Here is a 24,377-nt window from a genome sequence, read left to right on the forward strand (position 1 = left end):
GAGGATGCAGTAATAACAGTTCAACAATTTTTTTTTTAATGTACTAATACCCGGGCCCGGCCCGGCTTCGGGTAAGAACATAATTGAAGTCCCACAAATCGATTTGGGGCAAAAATACAATTTGGCCCTAAGTTTATTATTTTAGTATGTATGTTTGTAACGCGACAACTTTCGAATCGTAGGTCCGATTTTGATGAAATTTGAAAGATATATAGGATCTGTCAATAAAATTATTAAATTCGTGGGTCAACAAAATCGGCTAACTGGTTTTTGAAATATTCACAATTTTGTAAAAACTCATCAAAAATTTATTGTGTTCGCGATGTCAAGTTCGTGGCGAGCAACTAGTTTCTGTGTGTTCGTCAATTGATGTCTTAAACTTATCAATCTGAAATAGGAGGAAGGAAAATGCTTCTTGAAAAAATAATATTATGTTTTCTCTTTATTCTGGCCATTTCATAAAATTTTATTTACCATTTTTTATGGCTAATTTAAACAACATAAAATATCAGATTTTAGTTAAAATACTATCGGAATGGTGAAAAGAAATTGCTGAAAACTCGAAACTGTTTTTTGACCTCTAATATTGAAGGAACCTAATGGACCGTAACGGAGTTGCTGATAAACTCTGGTTACCGAATTTTGTTGACCAAATCTTGCTGCGCGAACAATTATTTTGCTGAGCGACGTATATTTAAATTGCTGAACATTACGAACATGACAATATCAACGTTTGGTTACACCGATTTTATAGTCTTTGGCCGATATAGTCTTATGATAGAGCTTTTAAACTTTGCAATTATTTATAGTCACGTCATAACGTCATTTAATATGTATACAGATATGTTACGAACCAAATGATTACTCGGACGTTATCAGAAATGCTCACTTATCTGGTACAATGTCGAAAATCAAAGTGCCCGGGCATTATTAATAATGTTATAAATATCAGATTATGGTCACGTGGTCCAAGACAGACACATTATTAGGCAACAATATCTTTAGATTCAAACATATGTATGTATACGAAATTTATTATTTATTAAAAGATAAAACAAACAAAGGGTGCTAACTTTGTATAACAATCACTTAACACCTCGAATAAACAGGAGAACTCAGGAAAAGGGGGCATTATTCTCTTAGTTCAGTTAAAAGTTGAACAATGAACTCCGTTCAGCTCAACGAGTCTTGTAAAGTTAGAAATTTATTTCTGCTTAGAAAATTTTTGCACCAAAACATTTTAAAATCAAAAATATTTTTATATTCGAATAGTCCTTTAATAACCCAGTTAAGGGTTATTAAAGGACCTATTTGAAAATTAAAAATTAAGAGTAGTAAACTCAGGATATTAATAATAACGCGAGTCTAAAGGTAACAACTGAATTATGAATATCGTTATCATCAGCCGTTTAAACGGCCCGACTGCTGGGACACAGACCTCCTTTAAAGATGGATAAGGATATTGCGGACATATTGCAGACTGACGGCACACCATGGTACATTGCGGATTGACAGGTTTTAACGACAGCAAATACAACCGGGACCAACGGGTTTACGTGCCTTCCGAAGCACGGAGAAGCTCAAGATAATACATTTTTGGTCACCCATCTAATGACCGACCATACTATCGCAGGCCGAGCGCACTTGCACCATTAAGCCATTAATGAATATGTCATTTTAATCCTAACTAATATTATAAATGCGAAAGTAAATTTGTTTGTTCTCCCTTCACGCTCTATCTACTCAACCAATCTTCTTGAAATTTGGCATAAATATTTCAAATATGGAAAAGACATAACATAACACAAAAATTAACGAGGGCGAAGCCTCGGGCAAAAGCTAGTAAATTATATTTTATTCTCTACATACCCATGGGGAACAGGCGTGATACAAAAAAGTATATGATAAAATAAGTTTCATACAATAAAATACAAACAAACATAACAATTTCTTATGAATACTACGTTGCATTTCTTAGATTTTGTCAAAACGGTCACCATTAAGGGTCGTTTGGCCGAAGGGAGAAACTGATTGAGGATGAACCGGACATTTTTAGCGATTAGGGTCGGCATCGATCTCCGGAATATTTGGACTTCAGCAATAATAGTGAACGCAGGAAGTTATTACAGGAGTTCCGTTATATGGGTTCCGTTTTTAGGGTTATGTAACAATGGCAAAAATTGATTTATGATTTTAGTGTGTTTTGGTGTCTATATATTTTTTTTTCAAGCTAAACAAGGATTTTTGTTTAGCTTGATTTGTGTTTAAGTTTGGCTCTGACGCTTTAAAATTTTCAAGGCTTGGCTGTGATTTTACCAGCTGCCTGACGTCAACCCTGTCTGGGATACTATAGTTGCCTTTTAGCTTACTCTTATACTTTAATAATCGAATGGTGTACTTTGCAGGTTAAAGTTAACGTCAAAGTTGACTGGTACAACTCACCCTTTAATAATGGAAATAATAATGGAAACAATAAGCATTAATGTTTACTACGCCAACAAACCCGACTGAAGGCAAACCCTTTGACTCGTAATCCGGCGGTGACAGTAACACGGGATTACCGGGTTTCCGGGGGAAAATCCGGCATTACCGGGACCAAGACAACTATTAAATCCATGTGGTATTAATTTTTGAACTTTGGGATCAAGTCAAAAATGAAGTAAACGAAAATAGGCTTAGTTATCAGTTGCACACTTTGGCTGGTGTTGTGTTGTTCAAATGAGTTCACTGTTCAAGTGAGTTTCTTACGGCATTTCTTCTCGGCAGTGGTCGTTCCGAAATGTCAGCAGTCAGTATTAGCTTTTGAGAAATTACTATATAATATAAAATTTTACGTGAAGAATTGCCTGTGAATTCCTTCCTGTAGTGCGTCTAATTTCTGAATAAATGATTTGATTTGACGTTAACTTAAATCTTCCAAGAATAGATTTTTGAACTTTCTCACTCTGATCAGTTCCCAGATCAGCGTGAGTGGATATCAGAGATATTTTATTTAAACAGCTGATTATAATGATTGTATCACATTACGCCATGCATCACGACTACGGCCCGGTAGAAGGGTAAACCATGAGAAATACTGGCCTAATGTCCACAGGAGGATATGGTGTGGTCCTATTCTAAGGTGTAACCATACGCCAAATAATGGAAATGACAACAGTCATTACAAAATCTGTTCTAGGTGCAGTATGCGTGCCAACTTTCTGATAGGAATGCCGACGACCGAAATGGAGACGAAAAACTAGAAAAGCGGACGCTGGGCTCCTTCGGCCTTCCCGAAAGTTGTGGAAGAAACAGGCAGAACGCTCAGATACGAGAGAGAGAGAGAAATTGCTTAATATATAGTTATCACATAAGCATTTCATACATTTTCACATAATATTAGTCACGAAGGATATTTCAGGAATTCCGATGCGCCCTTGGGAATCTAGGTCAGCTCAATGACAACTATTATTGTTGAACATCGCCTATATTTACCTGAATAAATGTTTATTTTGGTTTCATTATTAGATGACTAATTTAGTCAAAATATTGTATGTAGAGGCCCCTGCACTATCTAGATCCTGGTTTCGATTCCCAGCGCGGGCAAATCCAGTGAACTACATGTATTATAGTTAATTTTTCAATGAGGATAGCCGGATATGTATATTTAAAATGTTTCGCAATAAAGATATTCTATTCTATATTTTATCCCGTAAACAAATAAAATATTACTTATTAGTATCAAATACCAATTCCACTTGGGCGAAGGGTGAACATTTTTCGCAACTTTCCCGCCAAAATTAGAATGCCTTGAAGTTTCAACTTAATGAAATGCCGGATGTCACGTCACAGTCGTTGGTTTCCTCATAAAAATGTCGCAAACTTTGAATCTCACGTCTATTCTTCCATTTTATTAGAACAGTGGATATCAACACTAATATTATAAAGACGAAAGATTTGTATTTTTGTTTTTTGTTTGTAATGAATAAACTCAAAAACTACTGCGCCAATTTTGATTAAATTTGGCACAGAGATAGATGAAACCTACAGGAATGACATAGGCTACTTTTTATTATTGTTTTACCCGAGCGAAGCCGGGGCGAGACGCTAGTAATATTATAATAAAGAACTGTACTATTTGTTTGAAACAGTACACTAAACTTTATTCCGGTGAATGTCCACGATGTTTCCCACATCCGTAAAACACTCCGTTAATAGTGCCAAGAAAGTATTTGTATGTGTTTCATTTCACGTACCTAATGACCACGACTTTGAGCCATGAAGAATACTATTACGAAAAATAATGACAAACGAGCATGTTTTGACACGAACGTCAAACTATTACTCATATTTACAAGAATTACATCATTTATTCAAACGTGTAATTTATCGTTCACCGAAATATCAACGGTCATTTGTCTATGCCATCTTATATCAGAAACTGTTTCCCAGTAAAATTGGATGGAGTATCCTTGATTTTGTTTTGATATATTGAGCATCATGCCAATATGTGTGGGTGACGCTGTAATAAATATGAAAATATTTTTTACATTGAAAACAAGCTTTTTCCCGCGGCTTCGCCCGCGTGAGTTTCTCTGCAAATGCGGAACAGACGTGATTTTCATACAAAACTTCAACCCCCATTATTGTCATTTGGGGGATGATTCTTGAAAAAAAAGCCTATGTTTGAACGGAGACCTACATGCATAGCAAATTTCATCAAAATCGGACTCTGGATTCTGGACGTCTCAAGAGTGAGCAAGAAACAATAAAACGCGGAAATAAATAAACATCGATAGGTACCTACTAATAATAATATTATAAGTAAAGAGAAAAGACAGGCCGATTTTGATGAAATTTGGTACAGAGATAGACGAAACCTTCAGGAGTGACATGACACTTTTTATTATGGTTTTACCCGAGCGAAGCCGGGGCGAGCGGCTTAGTATTTCATACAGGTGATTGTGACATGTACGCAGTTTTTTCAAGCTTCAAAAACTAAAAATTTTGTTTTGTAACGCTTTCCATGGTATTTAAGTAGTGGAAACCATCCCAAACTGTTATCGGCGGTCGTGTAAAAACTGAAGTATTACACCTACAAATAGTTCTCTAATAGATATGCAATATAGATAACATTTATTGATTTTTTTTACAAGCGCTCACGTATTTGTATAGTGCCATTTTGACTGTATTCTCACACCATAAAATATTAAAATAAGTACATTCTTAAATCTAAATAAATAAAGAGCAATGTCAAAACAGAATTCAGAATTTTCACAATATATTTTCGGAATGTTCAGCATTTCGGAATGTCCAATGCTGTAGAGAAGAAATTCAGAAAGAAATTATTTTAAATATTATTGTTGGCCGAAAATAATTAAGAAAAAAAAACCGGTTGCACACCGGGAGTGCCGGCAGAAGTGAAAACTTGAATATTAACACATGGATTTAAACTACTAAATCCAGGCGAAGTACTAACTTCGCCTACTAATTCCATGTATTAACGTTGTGCATTTTTGACGTCTTACGAATTCTTGTGTCATGGCGCGAGTTTACATTTTTCACCCATCACAAAAAGTGCTGAACGCCGCTAAAGAAGTTTTCACTTCAAAACAACAATAAATACTGTATGTTGTAATCTCGCCTTACAGCTAATCGTCACCTTCGAATTTCACAACTCTTAGATCTATGAACCTCGTATGGGATAAAAACTTGTTACATTCCATGTATGCATCACCGGACCGAACTCATGATCAGATTATTATAATCCTCATTCGATACATCATATGTCAATATCGATGTTATCTCTGATACTCGATACGACATGTCGTGTGTTCCGTCTAAAAACGTAGTAAATATACGTTTATATCTTCTTATTTTCCCCACGTGTGTTTGGTTTGATATTTAAAGGTTCCCCACACATCAGAACGTGGCAGCTTAACAGCACGGGCACAGGCGCGGACGTTTGTGACCGAGTTTATTATACAATGTTGGGGTCAATTAATTATATACTATACATACAGTCTGTCTAGAGTAGAAAATTAAGAGGGTACTGCGTCTTCTTGGCTGGCAATGTTGGTTGTTCATTATCAATAATCAATATACTGACCATTCTATTTTGTATTGCAATGACAAATAAATGTAGTTCATTTAAAATCCGTTTTCTACTCTTTATAAGCCACACAAGTACAAATAAATACCAGTGGTAATCGAATAAATGTTTATTTTCGTCCATTCGTTCGTTCATTCATTCATTCTGTACAGAGCCTGATTTTGTTTCGATACTTTGACGCCGGAAGGGGCAGTTTCCTGTCTTATAACCTCGCATATAAAGAAACAAATATAAAGTACAGTATTAGTACAAACTAACTCTGTTTTTCATAAAAAAATAAAAGGTATGTTTTGTCATTATCGCATTTTATAATATTTGTCTTGTACAGAAAGAATTAGCAGACTTAGCTTCAGGTATGCTTTACCGTTTTTATAAATAACAGGGTAAAACTATTGTCCCATAAAACAACGAAATTTCCCAATTCCAAGACCGAATGTAAGTCCTTATACAGATTTTTTTTAAATACACGCACATTCGGTAGTTTTCCCATACTTAATCCGTTCAAGAGATTTGTTATGGAAACTGGGTTACTTTTCTCATTTTTCGGGAAAAATAGTTTAGAAGGTAAGGTAATAATAAAGGCATTATTTATATATTATATTAGATTGCCACAAATTCATTTTTTTATTTTCTTTATTTATCAATGGTATCCACAGCACTTAAAATATTATGGCTGATATTTTTTATAGTTTTAATTGTGTTAAAAATTGAACGAATTAAATTAAAGAAAACAATAATTTCTTGCACTAATTTTCATGCTTATTCGAACGATTCAACCTTCTTTCTGAGAAAAATGAAAAATATCTTAATAAATTATGCTGCGCTCGATAAAGGACTTTATTAGAAAGTGTTACAGTTTTCTATTAAACAATATAATCACAAACACGGATTTTGGTAGCCAAACTTTTAAGGCTTCCGTAGCCAAATGGCAAAAACGGAACCCTTATAGATTCGTCATGTCTGTCTGTTTGACCGTCCGTCCGTCCGTCCGTATTTCACAGCCACTTTTTTTAATCAACTGTGACTAATAAAATTCTTTAGAGGTCCCGGGTTCGATCCCCGGTCGGGTTATGGTGGAAAATGATCTTTTTCTGATTGGCCCGGGTCTTGGATGTTTATCTATATTATGTATTTATTATAAAATATAGTATCGTTGATTTAGTATCCCATAACACAAGTCTCTAACTTACTTTGGGGCTAGCTCAATCTGTGTGATTTGTCCGTATATATATATATATATATATATATATATATATATATATATATATATATATATATATATATATATATATTTATATTTATTTATAAACAGATTATTTTTCGTTAATAAATAAAATAAATTGACAAAAATGTAATAAAGATTTTTTTGCATAACAGTCCGTAGTTAGAAGCCTTTACATTCAGACGCAATTTCAACAAGCACAAATTGTTAAGGGGAATACCCTCGAGAGTGCAGTGTGAACTTGACCTTAACTGCACCGCGGCATTATGGCTTGCATTCATTTGCATCGTAATAATAACACTGTTGACAATACACGCGAAAATGTGCCTTATGGAGGGCAGTGGCTAAGACTTTATTATGCGCATCTATAATAGAAATTGCAAGTGAAACGTCTTAGGCGACATCCCTCCGTAAGGTACCTTTTCACGTGGAACGTCACATATAGGAAGTAAGTAAATATATTAACAATGCGTGACTGAGGAATATATATAGCTGTATTGTTCCCGCCCTAAAATACGACCAGTACTTCTTTCAGACAGTATTTTCAAATGGATGTCGCACGAGGCGATTAAAGAATAAAATACTGCATCAAAAGAACAAAAAAAAATACTTTTTTTAAATGAAACACAAAATTGGGGACAACATCTTTCTAATTACGAGTAATTTTGAGAAATCGAATGGACAAAAATATCATCAGAAAAATCAGAAATGAAATATTCCCGTACGCTGGTAATCTGCCAAAGTGAAGTCAAGGTTAATGACCTTATTGTGGACACCCATCCTTGTGGCTCAATCATGGTTACTCCTGACTAATTATTCTTATGATTCCAATGCGACCGCGAACACGCGAAGATGATAGTTATGTCTATCATTCGGGACTATTCGTACGCAACGAAAAAAAGCTATTACTTCATAGAAATTAACGTATACCATATAACCGTAAAATGATACAAGTATGATACTAAGAAAACGGCTGTTAACTTTTGACACTCGGATAATTGGCTTCAAAGGTCGGATCTGTTGTAGAACAGTTCCGGGCATCAATCTTGATGTAACAGTTGGCTTGAGAACACTCACGAGTTGGTGTTTCTCTGAGCGTTTCGACCGCTGCGGCCGCGCTGTTATAAAAATTTGTCAAAATTTAAGACAAGAATTAGTTTTACTATCTGACTTTTACATTAATAATCTACGTACTATATTAATGTCAATTTTATTAGTGACTAGATTTTGCCCCGAACTTAAAATATAACTTAAAATATAGCCTATAGCAATCTTGGATAATGTACCTTTCTAATGGTGAAATCATTTTTGAACTCAGTTCGATGGTTCCGGAGATTACCCGCCTCAAACATACACACTCACAAACGCTTACTTCTTTATAATAAAAGTATAGATTGATTTGGAAATTATTCCTTCCTCAATAAAATTGACGGATGGTAATGACAGCGCGGCCGCAGCATTCGAAACGATCTGAGAACCGCCAATTAAACTTTGCTATGAGGCACTACACGAGAGAGTAATTGAGGGTGATGGCTATATCTACCTCGCAATGAAAAAAACGTGGTGATGGACATTTCACGGGTAAAAAGTACCATATTTTCCATCGAGGAGTATTTAACAAGACGAATTCGGCTAATGAAAGTTCATTTCATACTTACTTTTGAACTTTTAAACGAATTACATGTAATTTATTTAATTTGACCGCTGAAAATGCTTTGATAAATAATTAATACACTGAATATATCTCGCTTAGAGAATCAGCATACATCATGGCTACCAGCCTTCTGGGCACTTTACCTCATATTAACGAATTGCAGGGACTAGTATTTTTGTAAATATTTATTACATTACTTTCGTTTTATTGTATATTTTTTCATGATAAATAAAGACTAGATTAGGATGAAAGCTTAATACTAATTGCTTCACCGGCTATTACTACTTAGGTATTTGTTTGTTTGTATGTATGTTATAGTAACTGATAAACTTTTTTGATTTAAGTATACATATGTTCCTTTAGTTTTAAATTTATTTTAGTTTTTAGTTCATAATGTTAAGTAAATAGATTCTAATTTATTGTCAAATTGTAAATGTTAAACATTTCAACGTATTCAATTAAATATACACTAAAAGTAATGTAGGTAATATGTAAAAAAAACACAATGTGACCTCTAGCATTTCCACGTCCATAACATGAATAATAAAATGAAAACATCACGACCAACTTTCCATTAAAAATAATTGGTCAAAAAACAATTCAAAGTAAACCTACCGTACCTTCAATGTTTTCGTCCTCAGTTTCAGTCATAGCCATTACTGATATTTATTCACAATAACACAGAACTCATATAAAAACATATATTTAACTCATAACAAACATTTAAATGGAACACAGCGCAAAATTAAATAATATTGAAAATAACTTTTTATTTCGCCGCAACACGCGAAGTTTTAACGGAGCGAGCGACCGACCCCCACGACAGTCAAAAGGGTACTGGATTTTCCTTGATAGAATATTATCAGCTGTTGTGAAAAACTGCTACCTCACACGATTTTTTTTTTCGTGTGTACGAAGTAAACAAAATTTTGTTGCAAAGGGTCGTTTGAACTTTTGGAGTTCATTCTATCGAACATGTTTGCAAAAAGGCCTACCTATATATTTTTTAAGTATGTACAGTCGACAGCGTGTCAAGTTACCCTGCATGGATCTTTATACCGTGGTAATAGCGTCGAGTTTGCAATGAATTTGGGTAGGTTCATGTGCAGCTGTTGACTGTACACGGCTTCCAAAACATAGGCTTGATATTTGAAAAAGAAGACCTGATTTAAAATGCTTTTTTAACTTGCAATATACATACATGTATTTTGCTATATTTTTAAAATATCATTACTATGTTTGTTCGAATGGAATCTTGCGACTCAATTTTGAATCAGTTATCTTAAAAAATGATTGAGATGACAGTACACAAGTTTAGATTGCATGAGAATGAATTTTAATTAGTGCACGGGCGCGGATTTTTAAATACCTAAAGACAGAACCTAGAGTTCAGACTAGTTACATTATGTAAATAGATGAAATGAAGACTTTTTTGACACGTGCGTTGAATGAAATACGATCTCACTGACGGTAAGGTTGCCTCAAAAATGATTTTTTTGTTAAAAATGAGATATTTTTGACAAATATTTATTTAATAGGGAAAGGAAATTTGGATTTTATTTTTGTAATAACGATAAAGAAAAATTCGTGTTGATAAAACGACGTCGACGTCGGTGGCGCAGTGGTAAAGTGCTTGCCTCTGAACCGAGGGTTCGATCCCCGGTCGGGTCACGATGGAAAATGATCTTTTTCTGATTGGCCCGGGTCTTGGGATGTTTATCTATATATGTATTTGTTATAAAATATAGTATCGTTGAGTTAGCTACCCCCAAAGTAAGTTCGAGACTTACTTTGGGGCTAGCTCAATCTGTGTGATTTGTCCTAATATATTTATTTATTTTGTTTGATTGGCCCAGGTCTTGGATGTTTATCTATATATGTATATGTTATAAAAATATAGTATCGTTGAGTTAGTATCCCATAACACAAGTCTCGAACTTACTTTGGGGCTAGCTCAATCTGTGTGATTTGTCCTAATATATTTATTTTAAATTTATTATTTATTTTAAAACAAAAAGCTCAAATTCTAAAGCAGTAAAGCTGGATAAAAAAAGGAAAGGTGATGCTTCATCGCGCTTTACAGCAAATGTTTTACTTCGAAAAACGGATTTGCATTCACAAACAAATATACAAAAGGTATGTTTATCGCTAAAAGTTTACTCAGGTAGCAGGGACAATCTGTTCTAAAAAGCCCGGGACGTCACTGGACATACGTTACGGGAAGATTATGGAATTAGGAAACTTGCAATATTACCAGAATATATGCAAAACTAATTTGTTGTAATTTATGTGTGTGTGGGTCTCAGTACAAACTGAACTGATTTTTCAAAATTTATATAGATAAGAAAATAATTTAATGATAATCTGTAACTTTTCTCTCTTTAGAATGTGCGATAGTAACAAAACATACATAACATAAAATATTATAAAGTGTATCTTTTATTTAATAACAGGGTTTGACTTAAAACTATCTATAAGAATAGAACTAATTCTTAGGTAATTATTTTATACTTTGTTGTACTTTTTTATTAGTACTTTTATTATTATTCATAACTAATTCTTGCCCGCGGCTTCACCCGCATGAGTTATTCTGCGAAAGCGGAACACAAACTTTCAGGCCCCATTATAGTCAATAGGGGGTTGATTTTTGGAAAAACATCTATCGTATCGTATCGCACGGGAGCCTTGAACTATATGTATACCAAGTTTCATAAAAATCGATCCAGCGGTTTAGCCCTGAAAGCGGAACAGACAGACAGACGGATAGAAAGAGAGACAGACTTTCGCATTTATAATATTAGTATGGATTTGAGTGCGTTCGATCTCAGTCTTGCCAGATGGGGAGTAAAGATGGCGTCTAGAGTTTTGCAAATCTCAGAAAATGCCTATTCACTCTTGCCTTGTTGATCCCAAAGCTGTCGGATTATTGTTAATCAAACTCGTTTTTAACCCTCTACGCAAAAAGCGGAGTGTTATAAGTTTAAACGCTAAGTGTGTCTGTCTGTCTGTCTGTCTGTCTGTGTACGTGGTACCGTAGCTCATCAACGGGTTAATCGATTTGGATGCGGTATTTGATAGCAAATTTTTATGCGGTAGTTCTTAGATATGTTCGATCAAAATCGGTTCAGCCGTTCAAAAGTTGCAGCGAAATTAATATTGATAGTCGGGGATTTTTTAATTTGTCTAACAAATGAACTTTGTTCTATACGTTTATACAATTACCGTGACATTGAAAACCCTTAATAAAACACGCTCAACATGATTACATATGGGTCCGCACGGCCGTGACCCGGAAGTGTAAATAGCCCCTTAATTGACCCGAAATTAAACTGCCTGAATTTTTCATTTCACCAAATTCAAATTTAAATGGGATCCGGTTCAAGTTGTTTGGTGTTGCTGTGACATGTTTGTTTCATATATTACTATCGGTCTGTCACGGCTTCGCTCGGGTAAAAAATAATAAATTGTACACCTAAACCTTAACTAACCCGATATTAATCTCAGGAATCATACTATCTATTGGTGAAAACCTCATGAAAATCCGTGCAGTAGTTTTTGAGTTTCGCGATCAGACAGACAGACGCGGCAGAGGAATTTGTTTTCTAATATGTAAAGATTATGTGGAAATGCTTGCCCCTGAATCAGTAAAGCTGGATAAAAAAGGAAAGGTGATGCTTCATCGCGCTTTACAGCAAATGTTTTACTTCGAAAAACGGATTTGCATTCACAAACAAATATACAAAAGGTATGTTTATCGCTAAAAGTTTACTCAGGTAGCAGGGACAATCTGTTCTAAAAAGCCCGGGACGTCACTGGACATATGTTACGGGAAGATTATGGAATTAGGAACCTTGCAATATTACCGGAATATATGCAAAACTAATTTGTTGTAATTTATGTGTGTGTGGGTCTCAGTACAAACTGAACTGATTTTACGAGAAGTCCCGGTTTCGATCCCCAGTCGGGTCATGATATAGACTTTTCAAACCTACTTATGACTTAATAGGCAAAAATTATAGATCAATAAAAAAACATGAATTCACTTTCCCATAACGTATGATTTAAACTCTAACTCAAAAATATCGAATTGTGTTTAATTATACATATTCTATGACATTATTGCATACTCGTTTTTGCCCACAACTTCGTAGGTGAATAAAAATCCGTTTCCCGTGGGAATTTCAGAAAATCCCTTCTTAGTGCTGCCCTACGCTGTCCTAGGAACCTACACACCAAATTTCAGATTTCCGCGCCCAGTAGTTTCGGCTGCGCGTTGTCTGTCAGTCATTCACCAACGCAAAAGTTTGATATATATAGATTTTTGACAATTCACACACATTGTACGGTTGCTCACGGAAAAATAAACTCATTATTATTCCGTGGGTCCCGTATTCTTATATCGTAGACTAACGTTACTTTTCCTCAACGTTTGATGTTTTTAACAATTTAAACCAAAACATTAACCCGAGAGACATACATCACGTTTACAAAAGCTAATGACGCTTAATAAAAGAACTGTAAAAAACTGTGTTTTAATGGTACAACCATCTGGCACCGATTTTTCATGTACAATTTATATAGAAATTGTTTGCGTCATAGACGCATGGACATTTTAATATTTAATTGTTATATCGTAGAACTTCTATGATGTAACTACTATATTGTATATTAATTTGTAAAGTAATTAATGTGTCAGAAATTTAGTCATTACAATTCTATAACTGATTTTAAACGGATTAGTGTATAGTTTTATAAAAGCTACTCTAAAGTATCATTCTAAGTTATTTTTAAACCTCGACGACAGAGTTAGAATTTTAACGTGTCTGTCTGTCTGTGTATGTGTATGTCTAGGAATATCACTACATGAGTACCTAGGCACTTAGTCAGAGCTCTGGGTTAACCAATTTATACGATAATCTTGTTATTATCTAAACTAGGCTCCGATCTGGCGAGAAATACGGAATCAAAATCAAATCAATTATGTAGGAACTTACTCTCGATGATATAAGAGACAGAATATTTGCGATCATTATGCACTTTTAACCCTCGACGTCAGTCGGAGAAGCATTTTGGAACGACCACTGCTGAGAAGAAATGCCGAAAGAAACTCATTTAAACTGTGTTGGTCCCTATCATGCCAGAAGGGCATTATTGTTTCCATTATTGTTTATTATAAAAAAATTATATTCGACGAGAGTGTTCTTAGCTATGTTTACAAAATGTATGTTTAACCTCTTTTCTAGCGGATCATTGAAGCTTCTTAAATTTCGGAAGTTTCTTAAATTTTTAATTTTATTAACTCTTCCTAAATCTGTTGCTTGCTACTCAAGCCGCAATGTTGTTCAACAATAAGATATTTTTGTTATGTACTAATATTAGATTATATATATTTGACTAGCTTTGCCTGCGGCTTCCCCGCGTGAATTTCTCTGCAAAAGTGGAACGGACACGATTTTCATACAAACTTTTACTCCCCCATTATTGCAATTTATGGAATGGTTTTTTTAACAAAAAGTAGCCTATGTTTGAACAGGGGTCTTTAACTACATGCAAATCAAACTTTATCAAAATCGGCCCAACTGTTTAGCCGTTAAAAACGGAACAGACTTTCGAATTTGTAATATTAGTATGGATCTCCACATAAAAGTTACATCACAGCAGGTAGTTCAACAAAGAATAGATACCTTTTTCTACTAAAGGTACGGTAACTTCATGAAACTTCAATTTTAATGATACTAAATAATAACAGTTTCATATAGTGAACCTTTTATAGCTTTTCTTTGTATTACTAGTCTATAGATAAACCATGTTTATACACAGTTATCTATCTATCTATCGAAAGACACGTTGGTTGAGGATCGACATCAAACAATCTATTTTTGGGATTAAGGAACACGCATACTTCAGAGATGTTTTAAGATAATTTTGATGATTACGTTAAAAATTTCATATTAGATCTAGCTTATGTTACACTAGCGACCCGTCCGAGCTTCGCTCGGTTTAAACCATAATCCCAACTAATATTATAAATGCGAAAGTAAGTTTGTTAGCTCTTCACGCATCATCTACCAATTGTTATGAAGTTTGGTACACGGGTCTAAAATAATCTGGAATAACACATAGGGTACTTTTTATCCCGAAATTCCCACGGGAGCGAAGCCCGGGGGCGCAGATAGTAAATTATACGCCTAAAGCTTCGTCAGGAATCATTAGTATTTATTGGTGAAAACAATGCAGTATTTTTCGAGTTTCGCGAACAGACAAATGCGACAGAGGGCTTTGTTTCCAGACGAAGGTAAATTTATTATGTTTATACCCGAGCGAAGCCGAGACGAGTCGCCAGTCTTAAATAATTTAAACGGGAGAAAATGAGTAGAAATATTGCTCTGAACGCTAAATGCTTTATAAACTATGTGTTTTATTCAGATTCAAATTCAAAATTCTTTATTCAATATAGGACGATATACATCACTTATTGGCGTCAAAAAATTACTTAAACTCAGTCTACTGCCGACATCCAAAGCGCATGTGAAGAAGAAGTGGCGCAACAAACTTCACCGCGGCCTTTTCTCCAAAGACGTCAATTAACAAATGTAGGTCTTATACATATAGATATTAAAAATTAGGACGAATTTACATCATTATTAAAAAATGACAAAATAAATAAATAATTGAAAATATTTTCAATAAAATTATTGAATATTATAATAATATATATTATAAATACAAGTAAGATTTATATATGTAGATGTCATGCAAGAAGCAGGACTCGCCAAATGTCCAATTGGCGCCGGTCCAGAGCTCATATCACTTTATCAATCAGATCCACTCAAGGACGAGTTGTCAATCACCTCACTCGAGCATATAAAAACAAAATGGAGATAACCCCGCTCATAGTTTTTTTTTACAACTGAGCAAGCAGGCGTGCACCTGATGAGATGTGATCACCATAGCATAGGCTATGTGTACGCCTGCAACACCCAGAATAAATCTTTTCATACCTTCTTTGTGATCTTATTGCATTCAACACAAGACAAAAAAAAACATATCCGTGCAATGAGCTGTTGAGAAATACCCTCATTGGGAGCCTATTCCGGGTCCACCATCAAGTCAGACTAGCATAATAATGCATTGATGTCAAAAATAAACATTAATACAAAATTCAGTTTAATCTACTCGTATGTATCTATATACATTTGTTTCAAAGTGTTGATTGTTTATTCCACTAGTATATAAACGACTGTCGTTAGATGAAATAGGCGATTTAGAAGAACTTCACCGTTAGCTTACCATTCGTTATCGAAGAAAGGCGTTCATATTCACTTATACGAGTAGTATACATTGGATTAAAACTAAAGAGAATATAGGTATTATCGCATATGTCAAAGTCGGGAAACGTCAGTCGCTAAGAGTATTTTCTTTATTTTATTTATATTATATTATATGTATTCGATTTTTAAATTTTAATCTATTCTATTAAAATTAAGAAAAAACACTTCGTTAAAAAAGAAATACCTATACGTCCACTATGCAAACTCCGTTCGATTTCTAGTTCCTGAAACTAATCCGATCGACTACGGAAATAGATTCTTTGATTACACATCAGGGATCTGGGCATCGACAACTATCAGGAAGAGCTCGTGTGATGAATATCTTGTGATTTCAGGTCCACTACGTCATTCTTAAGAACGTTTATTCAGTAAATAGACACGTTGTGTTATTTCAACCATGGAATCAGTAGGTACACGGAGTACGTACTAATTCCATGATTTTGACATATATTTTAAGGCCACCAATTAAAACGAGCGAATGCTCAATCTATGTATTTCTTTAATTAAAAACTTTATTTTACAAAATTACTATATTTGCGCCATTAGTAGACAGGAAGCATATATATTTAAACTGCCAGTAATTACCTATTACCTGTACCCAAACCGCGACAACAATAGCCCATAAAATGATACAAGTAAAGTCTGTGGCACACGATACAGATTATCAGGTAAGGTCACAGCTTTGTCATTTTGTTAATCATCCATCCATTTTAAGAATCTCTTCTTGTATTTCTTACAGAAGTAGTCGCTAACCGACCCAGTGGAATACAGACTTCTGCAATATTTTACACAAATAAATTATAAAAATTTATTTGTGTAAAATAATTTAATATGTATAATTTAATAATTAATTAATTAAATGAACTTAATTATATGACAAATTTATGTTTTAACAATTTTAGAATCAACAGTAAAAATCACAGTTTTCTCGTTTAAGTACCAGTCTAATATTAATATTTAATATTGGACTGGTATTGTGGTATATACATGTTATGTACTTTGAACAAAAACAAATTTATATTAAATTAATGATGATGAATAAAAATCTGTCAAAAATTGATAAAATTTGAACCCTAACTTACTGATAATTTCCGTTTTATAATGTTTATAATGATATCATTATTATTCCGCAGTTTTGGACGTGCATTGCATTGAATCTGTGCATAGTCGTATTTACAATTTGTTTATATGAAACGAATTATGTTATCTGAAAAAAAAACGTTGCTGTTAACACTGCTATGTAACACGAGGCGAAAAATACCCCATGGATTACATAAATCAAGATAAAACTTACCTCACTTCTTCTTTAAACAGCTACTTTGTATGCTTCGCGCAAGGTTAATTTTAATAAGCTTACGTGCTGAGCGCACTTACCGAGTTACGAGAAAGCTTAAACTCTGAGCTAGCAGTACATTGTTTACTGAACTTACTGAGCTATAAGCTGACACATAAACAAAAGTTTAATGAATAGAGTTTATTACCTACCAAATTTTACCTGATTTTCCAAAAATACTTATTTTTAACCAATTTATTAGACAAATAAAAAAAAAACACCGACTGTCAATATTCATTTCGCTACAACTTTTGAACGGCTGAACCGATGATCAAACATAAAATTTTGCTATCAAATTAAAAAAACGCATCCAAATCGGTTCATCCGTTGATGAGCTACGGTGACACGTACACATAGAGAGACATACAGACAGACAGACACACTTAGCGGTCAAACTTATAACACCCCTCTTTTTTCGTCGGGGGTTAAAAAGCCATTTAAAGGGGCAGACACCACACACCAACATTTTACATCATATACCTACCAAAGTATTCCTAAGTTTCAAATACTTTTGAGTGGATGCCTTTGACCTCCTTTATTTGGGAATTTCCTGTGCACGCCATGTGAACAATTTGGGAATTTCATTTATTATCTGAAGATCTTAAACTTCAACTGCTTTTCGAATATGTTATACGTAGGTAATGTTCATATTATACGGTCTGACAATTTAGGATGTGGAAAACGCTGCTAAACTGGCGATTACTCCCTGCACACTACCACTAAAATCAAGTCTGCTCCGCTTTCACAGAAATATTCACGCGGGCGAAGCCGGCAATACCGGTGCAAATGCGCCGGCCGGTCAAACAATCCTTAGATGCATATTAAAAAACAAAGTCTTCTGCTGCGTCTGTCTATCTATTCGCGATAAACTCTTAAACTACTGCCCGGATTTTCATGCCGTTTTCACCAATAGCTAGAGCGATTCCTGAGGAAGATTTAGGTGTATCACTTACACGAGCGCTAGTATACTATTTCATAAAAAAAAATCAAAATTCAAAATTCTTTATTCAATATAGAATGATATACATCACTTATTGACGTCAAAAAAATTACTTAAACTATGTCTACTGCCGACTTCCAAAGCGCAGGTGAAGAAGAAGCGGCGCAACAAACTTCACCGCAGCCTTTTCTCCAAGGACGTCAATTAACAAATTTTATTTTTATTTTTTATTTATAAGACTTTATTGTTCCAAGTAAAAACATACTTATAAACAAATGGCGAACTTAATGCTATAAGCATTCTCTCCCAGCTAACCATTAGGAGAAACAGAGAAAAGTTGTGCGGCGCAAAAATATCAAACACAAATAAGTACTACCACATACTAAAATACAATACAACATATATAAAATATAAATATAAATAGCAAAGCATATATACATAAGACTACATATATATCAATATATGAATACATACAAACCAAAATAATAAAAATTATGTCCAAGAAATACAGATAAAAGCTAAACAGAAAAGAGAAAATCAGGAGGAAAAGGAGTCCAAAAGATGAGCATGAACTCTTTTCTTGAAAGAAAATTTGTTGTTTAAGATGGTAATGTCAGCGGGCAAAGCATTCCAGAGTCGTGAAGATTGGAGGGCGAAGGAATTGGCCATGAAACAGGTCCGGAAAAGGTCATATACATATATTAAAAATTGACAAATATAGGTCATATACATATATTAAAAATTAAGAGGACGAATACGAAGAGAATTAAGATTACGAAATATTGTGTCTAAATTCTCCGCAATCGACGGGTTAAGAAATAAATACACAATGTTCTATTGTGTATGCAGCTGGTATGCACTACCTATATGAACGAGCGAGAACAATATGAATATATTAAAAACTCTCCTGCCTTGGTGGTCTTAGCTTGATTTAAAAAGATTTTGTATACCTATACAAAAAAATATATCTTCATGAAAATCGGCCCAGCTGTTTAACCTTAATAGCATGAGATATAAAGATACACTTACACTTATATTGTTAGTATGGATTATAATTTTTTTTATAAGCGAAATACCTTCTACCTTCCTACTACTCTCTAATAAAAATACTAATGAATTAATTCGTTCAAACTGGCATGGTCTCGATTGCTCTGTGGTTAAGAGCACTGTCCCGTATTGACAGGGGCGTGGGTTCAATTCCTGCTCGAATCCAGAATTTTTTCATCTCATTATTATTTTCAAAATTAGTTTAAATATATATATATGACAAGCATATCAAAACCGTTTAAAATTCGTTATTACCTCAATGTGCTTTACTAATTACAATTGTTCAAAAGTAGTACAAACTGGTTATTAATGGTCGCAATTGAACATGACACATGGCCATACAAGATCAAGTAACTAGTTTAATTTCTTCTCAGTAGTCAGTAGGTACTGCGGCCTTACCGTCATCTCTTAAAGCGATCCACTTTGCGATCTACTTAAATCTGCACCGTAAATCCGTACCATCGACTTAATATTTAGTATGTATGTAAGTTTTCTAAATTTCATTCTGTCCATGGATTTAGTAAGCACTTCGTTGTACGGAGTATCTACTAATTCCATGATTCTGTCATTTGACATTTAGATTCTTCTTTCTGAAAATAACAAATCGTGATCATGACATTGACACGATTAAACGTCAAATAATGCAGGTAATCTCATTTCTCTGTCACTCTCATCATTGTCTATTCCCAATTACAATTTTAAAGATTTCAGTGATTTTACAACCGGCCGCTGGTCTGATGTCAACCCTACTTGGGAATGCTTTTGCTGGCTATCCCTTACTCGAATAACATAACATCCATGGGAGGACTCGAATAATATAACATCCATCCACACGCACCTATATATCTATCATGATCATAAAAATGATCGTAAATCACGATGTGGTCGTCAGTTTGTCTGGCGTATCCGGCATTTTATGGATTTTCCACAAAATGCGCTAAATGGCCGAAATTAGCGGTCTCAGTCTAAATATTTATTAATAACTTTTCCTCCCGTGTGAATGTCTGGATATTTTGACATCCTCACAAATTTACAATGATCGATTATCGTCCAGTAACCAGTGTCATAATTATTATGAATTTCGTCACAAACAAGAAATGAAGAATTAAAAAGCCTTCTCCATATTATTCTCTCACGTTTCTTCCCAACCGTTGAATGTCGGAACTCAGGGTCCGCATTCCTACATTTTTGCATCCACTTCGCGCCGTCATCGGCATCCCTAGTTTTCAACTAAAATGAATGACCAATCATAAAAAAAAAATATATAATCAAAGTAAATATACCTACTTTATCCTTATTTCACGTCAAAATATAACATTGGATTAAGATAGTTTTTACTGATATAGCTAAAGAGTGAGACTACTTTTTGACGAGATCCGATTCGCGGGCAAAACCTAAACTATATTTTCTACTCGATGTACTTCAACCTCAACAATTAGACGATTACGGTAAGTAAACGATTTAGGGGCCGGATTCTCATTCAATCTAAGCTCACTTCATCAGTTTTGAAGGTTCTTCTGTTTCTTCATTGATAAAATATCGCCGTCACAAAATTACAATTTCAAATGTTCATAGAATCGGTATCCTGTTACTGAACATTCAAAATATATTATTTATTTACAGATATGGAAAAGAGTTGCACATAAGTCACAAAGTCGAAAGATATAGGTAGTATTATGTACAAGGGTCCTTTATATTCATGCATATTTATGAACCTACCTTCAAGGAAGACCCTTTAAGGATAGTGTGGCATGTACTTCTTATTTATGCATATTGTAAAAAGGAAACATATAAATAGCTGTGACATTTATTTCGCTTTTTATATTTTTTTATTTGATCTAACGATAAAAATTATTTTGGATTCAAGCAAATTGTGCATTACTTAGAATATGTACTTAATGTGTATATGGCACCTAAAATTTATAACAAAATTCCCCAACAATATAATGATTTGAATTTACATTTATTTGAAAAACACCTCAGAGAATCTTTTAAATTATCAAGCAGTAATCATGGATAAATGTTATTACTCTCAAAAACTCAGATAAAAATTACAATAATGTAAATTTTATTATCAGTTTTTGTTTTCTGGGATGATAGCATGCTTTCCATTACAACCTGACTACACTCCAATTTTTCTTGAGTCCTAAACATGTAAACAAACTTCACTGTTCTCTGTTTTTTTTTTAATAAATCAAATAATAGTTCAAGACAATTTTACTTTAGAATCACCATCTTCGAATTGAAGTTTGGAGTTTGGAGGTCAGCAAACGGAAACCTTCGCCGCTATTTTCAGTTGGTTGTATGTAATGTATAGGACAACTTTTCTTAGGCCTCGAAAAAAAAACAAAATATATTTTAATTCATATTTCTGTTAAATCATAAAAAGTCATGGTTAGATTGTATACATAAAATGAAGACAAACTGAGCGTCTGCAAATATTTTCCTCAGGCGGAACCGCAAAAATCATCGAGTAAATTCTGCTGTTAAAATATAATATTATATGTGCGTCTTTATATTCGCCAAAGTCGCCAAAGGTTCTCCATTTGTCAAATTCAAATTCAAATTCAAAATTCTTTATTCAATTTTCCTAAATTGAATAAAGAATTTTGAATTTGAATTTATATCATCATAATTTATATCACTTATAAAATAAAAAAATTACTTAAACTAAGTCTACTGCCGGCTTCCAAAGCGCAGGTGAAAAAGAAGCGGCGCAACAAACTTCACTGCAGCCTTTTCTCCAAGGACGTCAATTTCAAAATCAAATCAAATCATTTATTCAGAAATTAGGCCTTCACAGGCACTTTTTCACGTCATATTCTAAATTAAATGATGTTTACCAAAGCTACAAACTACTAGCATTTCGGAACCACCACTGCTGAGAAGAAATGCCGAAAGAAACTCATTCAAACAGTGTTGGTCCCTATTATGCCAGAAGGGTTTACCATTTTTTAAATATAAATTTATGTATAATTTTTTATCAGTAATAAAACATGTAAGTACACAATAAAGTACATGGTCAAAAGTTATGATTGTGATTGTGGGTTTGACCATTTGAATGTGTATAAATAATAATAAAAAAATTAAAATCAAGTGTGAGAGGTGGAAGTTTTAGGAAGGGTCCAAGGTTTTTTATCATTTAAATAGTCGCTAATCGTGTAATAAGCATTAGCCATTAAAGCATTTTTAATATATGATTTAAATTTTGACATTGGCAAGTTAATAGCCTCTACAGGGAGTTTATTGAACAATTTTACACTTTGACCCACGAAAGACCGCCTAACCTTTTTAAGTCGGAATCTGTTCATACAAAGTTTATGCCTATTACGAGTGACTACACTGTTAACATCGCTCAATGTTTTATACAGGTGTAAGTTAGATTTAACAAAAATAAGTACGTCGAAGATGTACTGAGATACAACAGTCATAATATTTATCGATTTGAATAATTCTCGCAAGGAATCCCGTGGCTTAAGCCCGTAAATAAAATTATCAAACATAGTTATTAATTAACAAACATAGTTCTTATACACATATTAAAAATTAGGAGGAAGAATTTACATCAATATTTGAATGAATAAATAAAATAAAAGTTGTATTTCCAACGTACGTAATAATGTCATAAATCAATTGCATATGTTATGAGGATACTGCACCATGCTTGGGCCAAACATTATTGTCGTGCTTTGAAGTTTGTGCTTTGAAGTCCGTGTTATTCAAACGTTTATTGAGAAGTTTTCCACTTTATGAACTCATTAAAGTTCATATTCCACATAAAATATAGTGATTTACTGTAAATGGTAATTCCCAATTAGTGTAGGTGTCGAAAAATAGGGTTCTTCCTGAGTTGAATCGTAATTACAACTATTAACAAAATGTATGGATATATGCGGGAACTGGTTTCAAAAAGTTGCCCTGCTCTGATTGGCCATGACCAAAATGCTACACAAATGCATCCTGCAATGAAAATGTGATTAAATAAATCTCGCCAAATTCACGCCTCTTGGCTACCAGTTCTCTCGGGGTCGTAAACTAATCAATTCAGAAATAAATTCCTGACTAAGTGTTCCAGTCGCCATCACGGGAAGAAATAAATTATGAAATTAATATTCTGTGACCAATTTGAAACACTGCGATGTTTATTTAGGCACTACTGATATTTGAATGGTGCTAATTGATGTTGATTTTAGTTTCTGAGATTATTATTCTTATATATTACACTTATATACATATATACTCGTATATATAAGTATACTTAAATACGCATGAGTTTACGTCCAGTATTTTCTCAATCAATTTCTTGCCAAACAGTCCGTCCTTACCAATAAACCTATAAGATGGGTTTTACGATGGACTTTTTGGGAAGATATTGGGAATTTCTCAATTCCTTCATTATCATAGTGATGATGATAGAAACGTAACCATGACCGTGACTAACCATGGCGTGCCTGTAACACGAGGCAAAAATAGCTTAGATAGCGTCTACATAAAAACAATCTTAAATTCATATAATTTATTCAGAAATTAGACCTTCACAGGCACTTTTTCTCTTGTAATTTTTTATATTTATAGTTATTTCTCACAAGCTACAAACTACTGGCATTTCGGAACGACCACTGCTGAGAAGAAAGGGCGAGGATATTATTCGTCTTATAGACGAATGATAACCCCTACCATTATTTTGTTTTACTTTACAAGAAAAATCAAAACGAATTAGGTATATTATTGCATTTACACTAATCCGATTTTTTTCACT

At 33.9% G+C, this 24,377-nt stretch overlaps 1 protein-coding gene across 3 annotated transcripts in view; it reads right to left on the reverse strand.

Annotated features, from left to right (window-relative positions):
* The window catches only part of LOC128672903 (adenylate cyclase type 2-like), a 165,106-nt gene that overhangs the window by 130,462 nt on the left and 10,267 nt on the right, over positions 1–24,377 (reverse strand). The window contains exon 1 of one of the 3 annotated variants that reach the window (XM_053750411.1): positions 9,588–9,785. The exons of the other annotated variants lie outside the window; for them this stretch is intronic. Coding sequence (XP_053606386.1) covers positions 9,588–9,624 — 37 coding nt within the window. The 5' untranslated portion in view covers positions 9,625–9,785. Of the gene's footprint in view, positions 1–9,587; positions 9,786–24,377 lie in introns of those variants that run through there. 3 annotated transcript variants of the gene reach the window in all.

This window comes from Plodia interpunctella, chromosome 10 (assembly GCF_027563975.2).
Source record: "Plodia interpunctella isolate USDA-ARS_2022_Savannah chromosome 10, ilPloInte3.2, whole genome shotgun sequence".
Lineage (NCBI taxonomy): Eukaryota > Metazoa > Arthropoda > Insecta > Lepidoptera > Pyralidae > Plodia > Plodia interpunctella.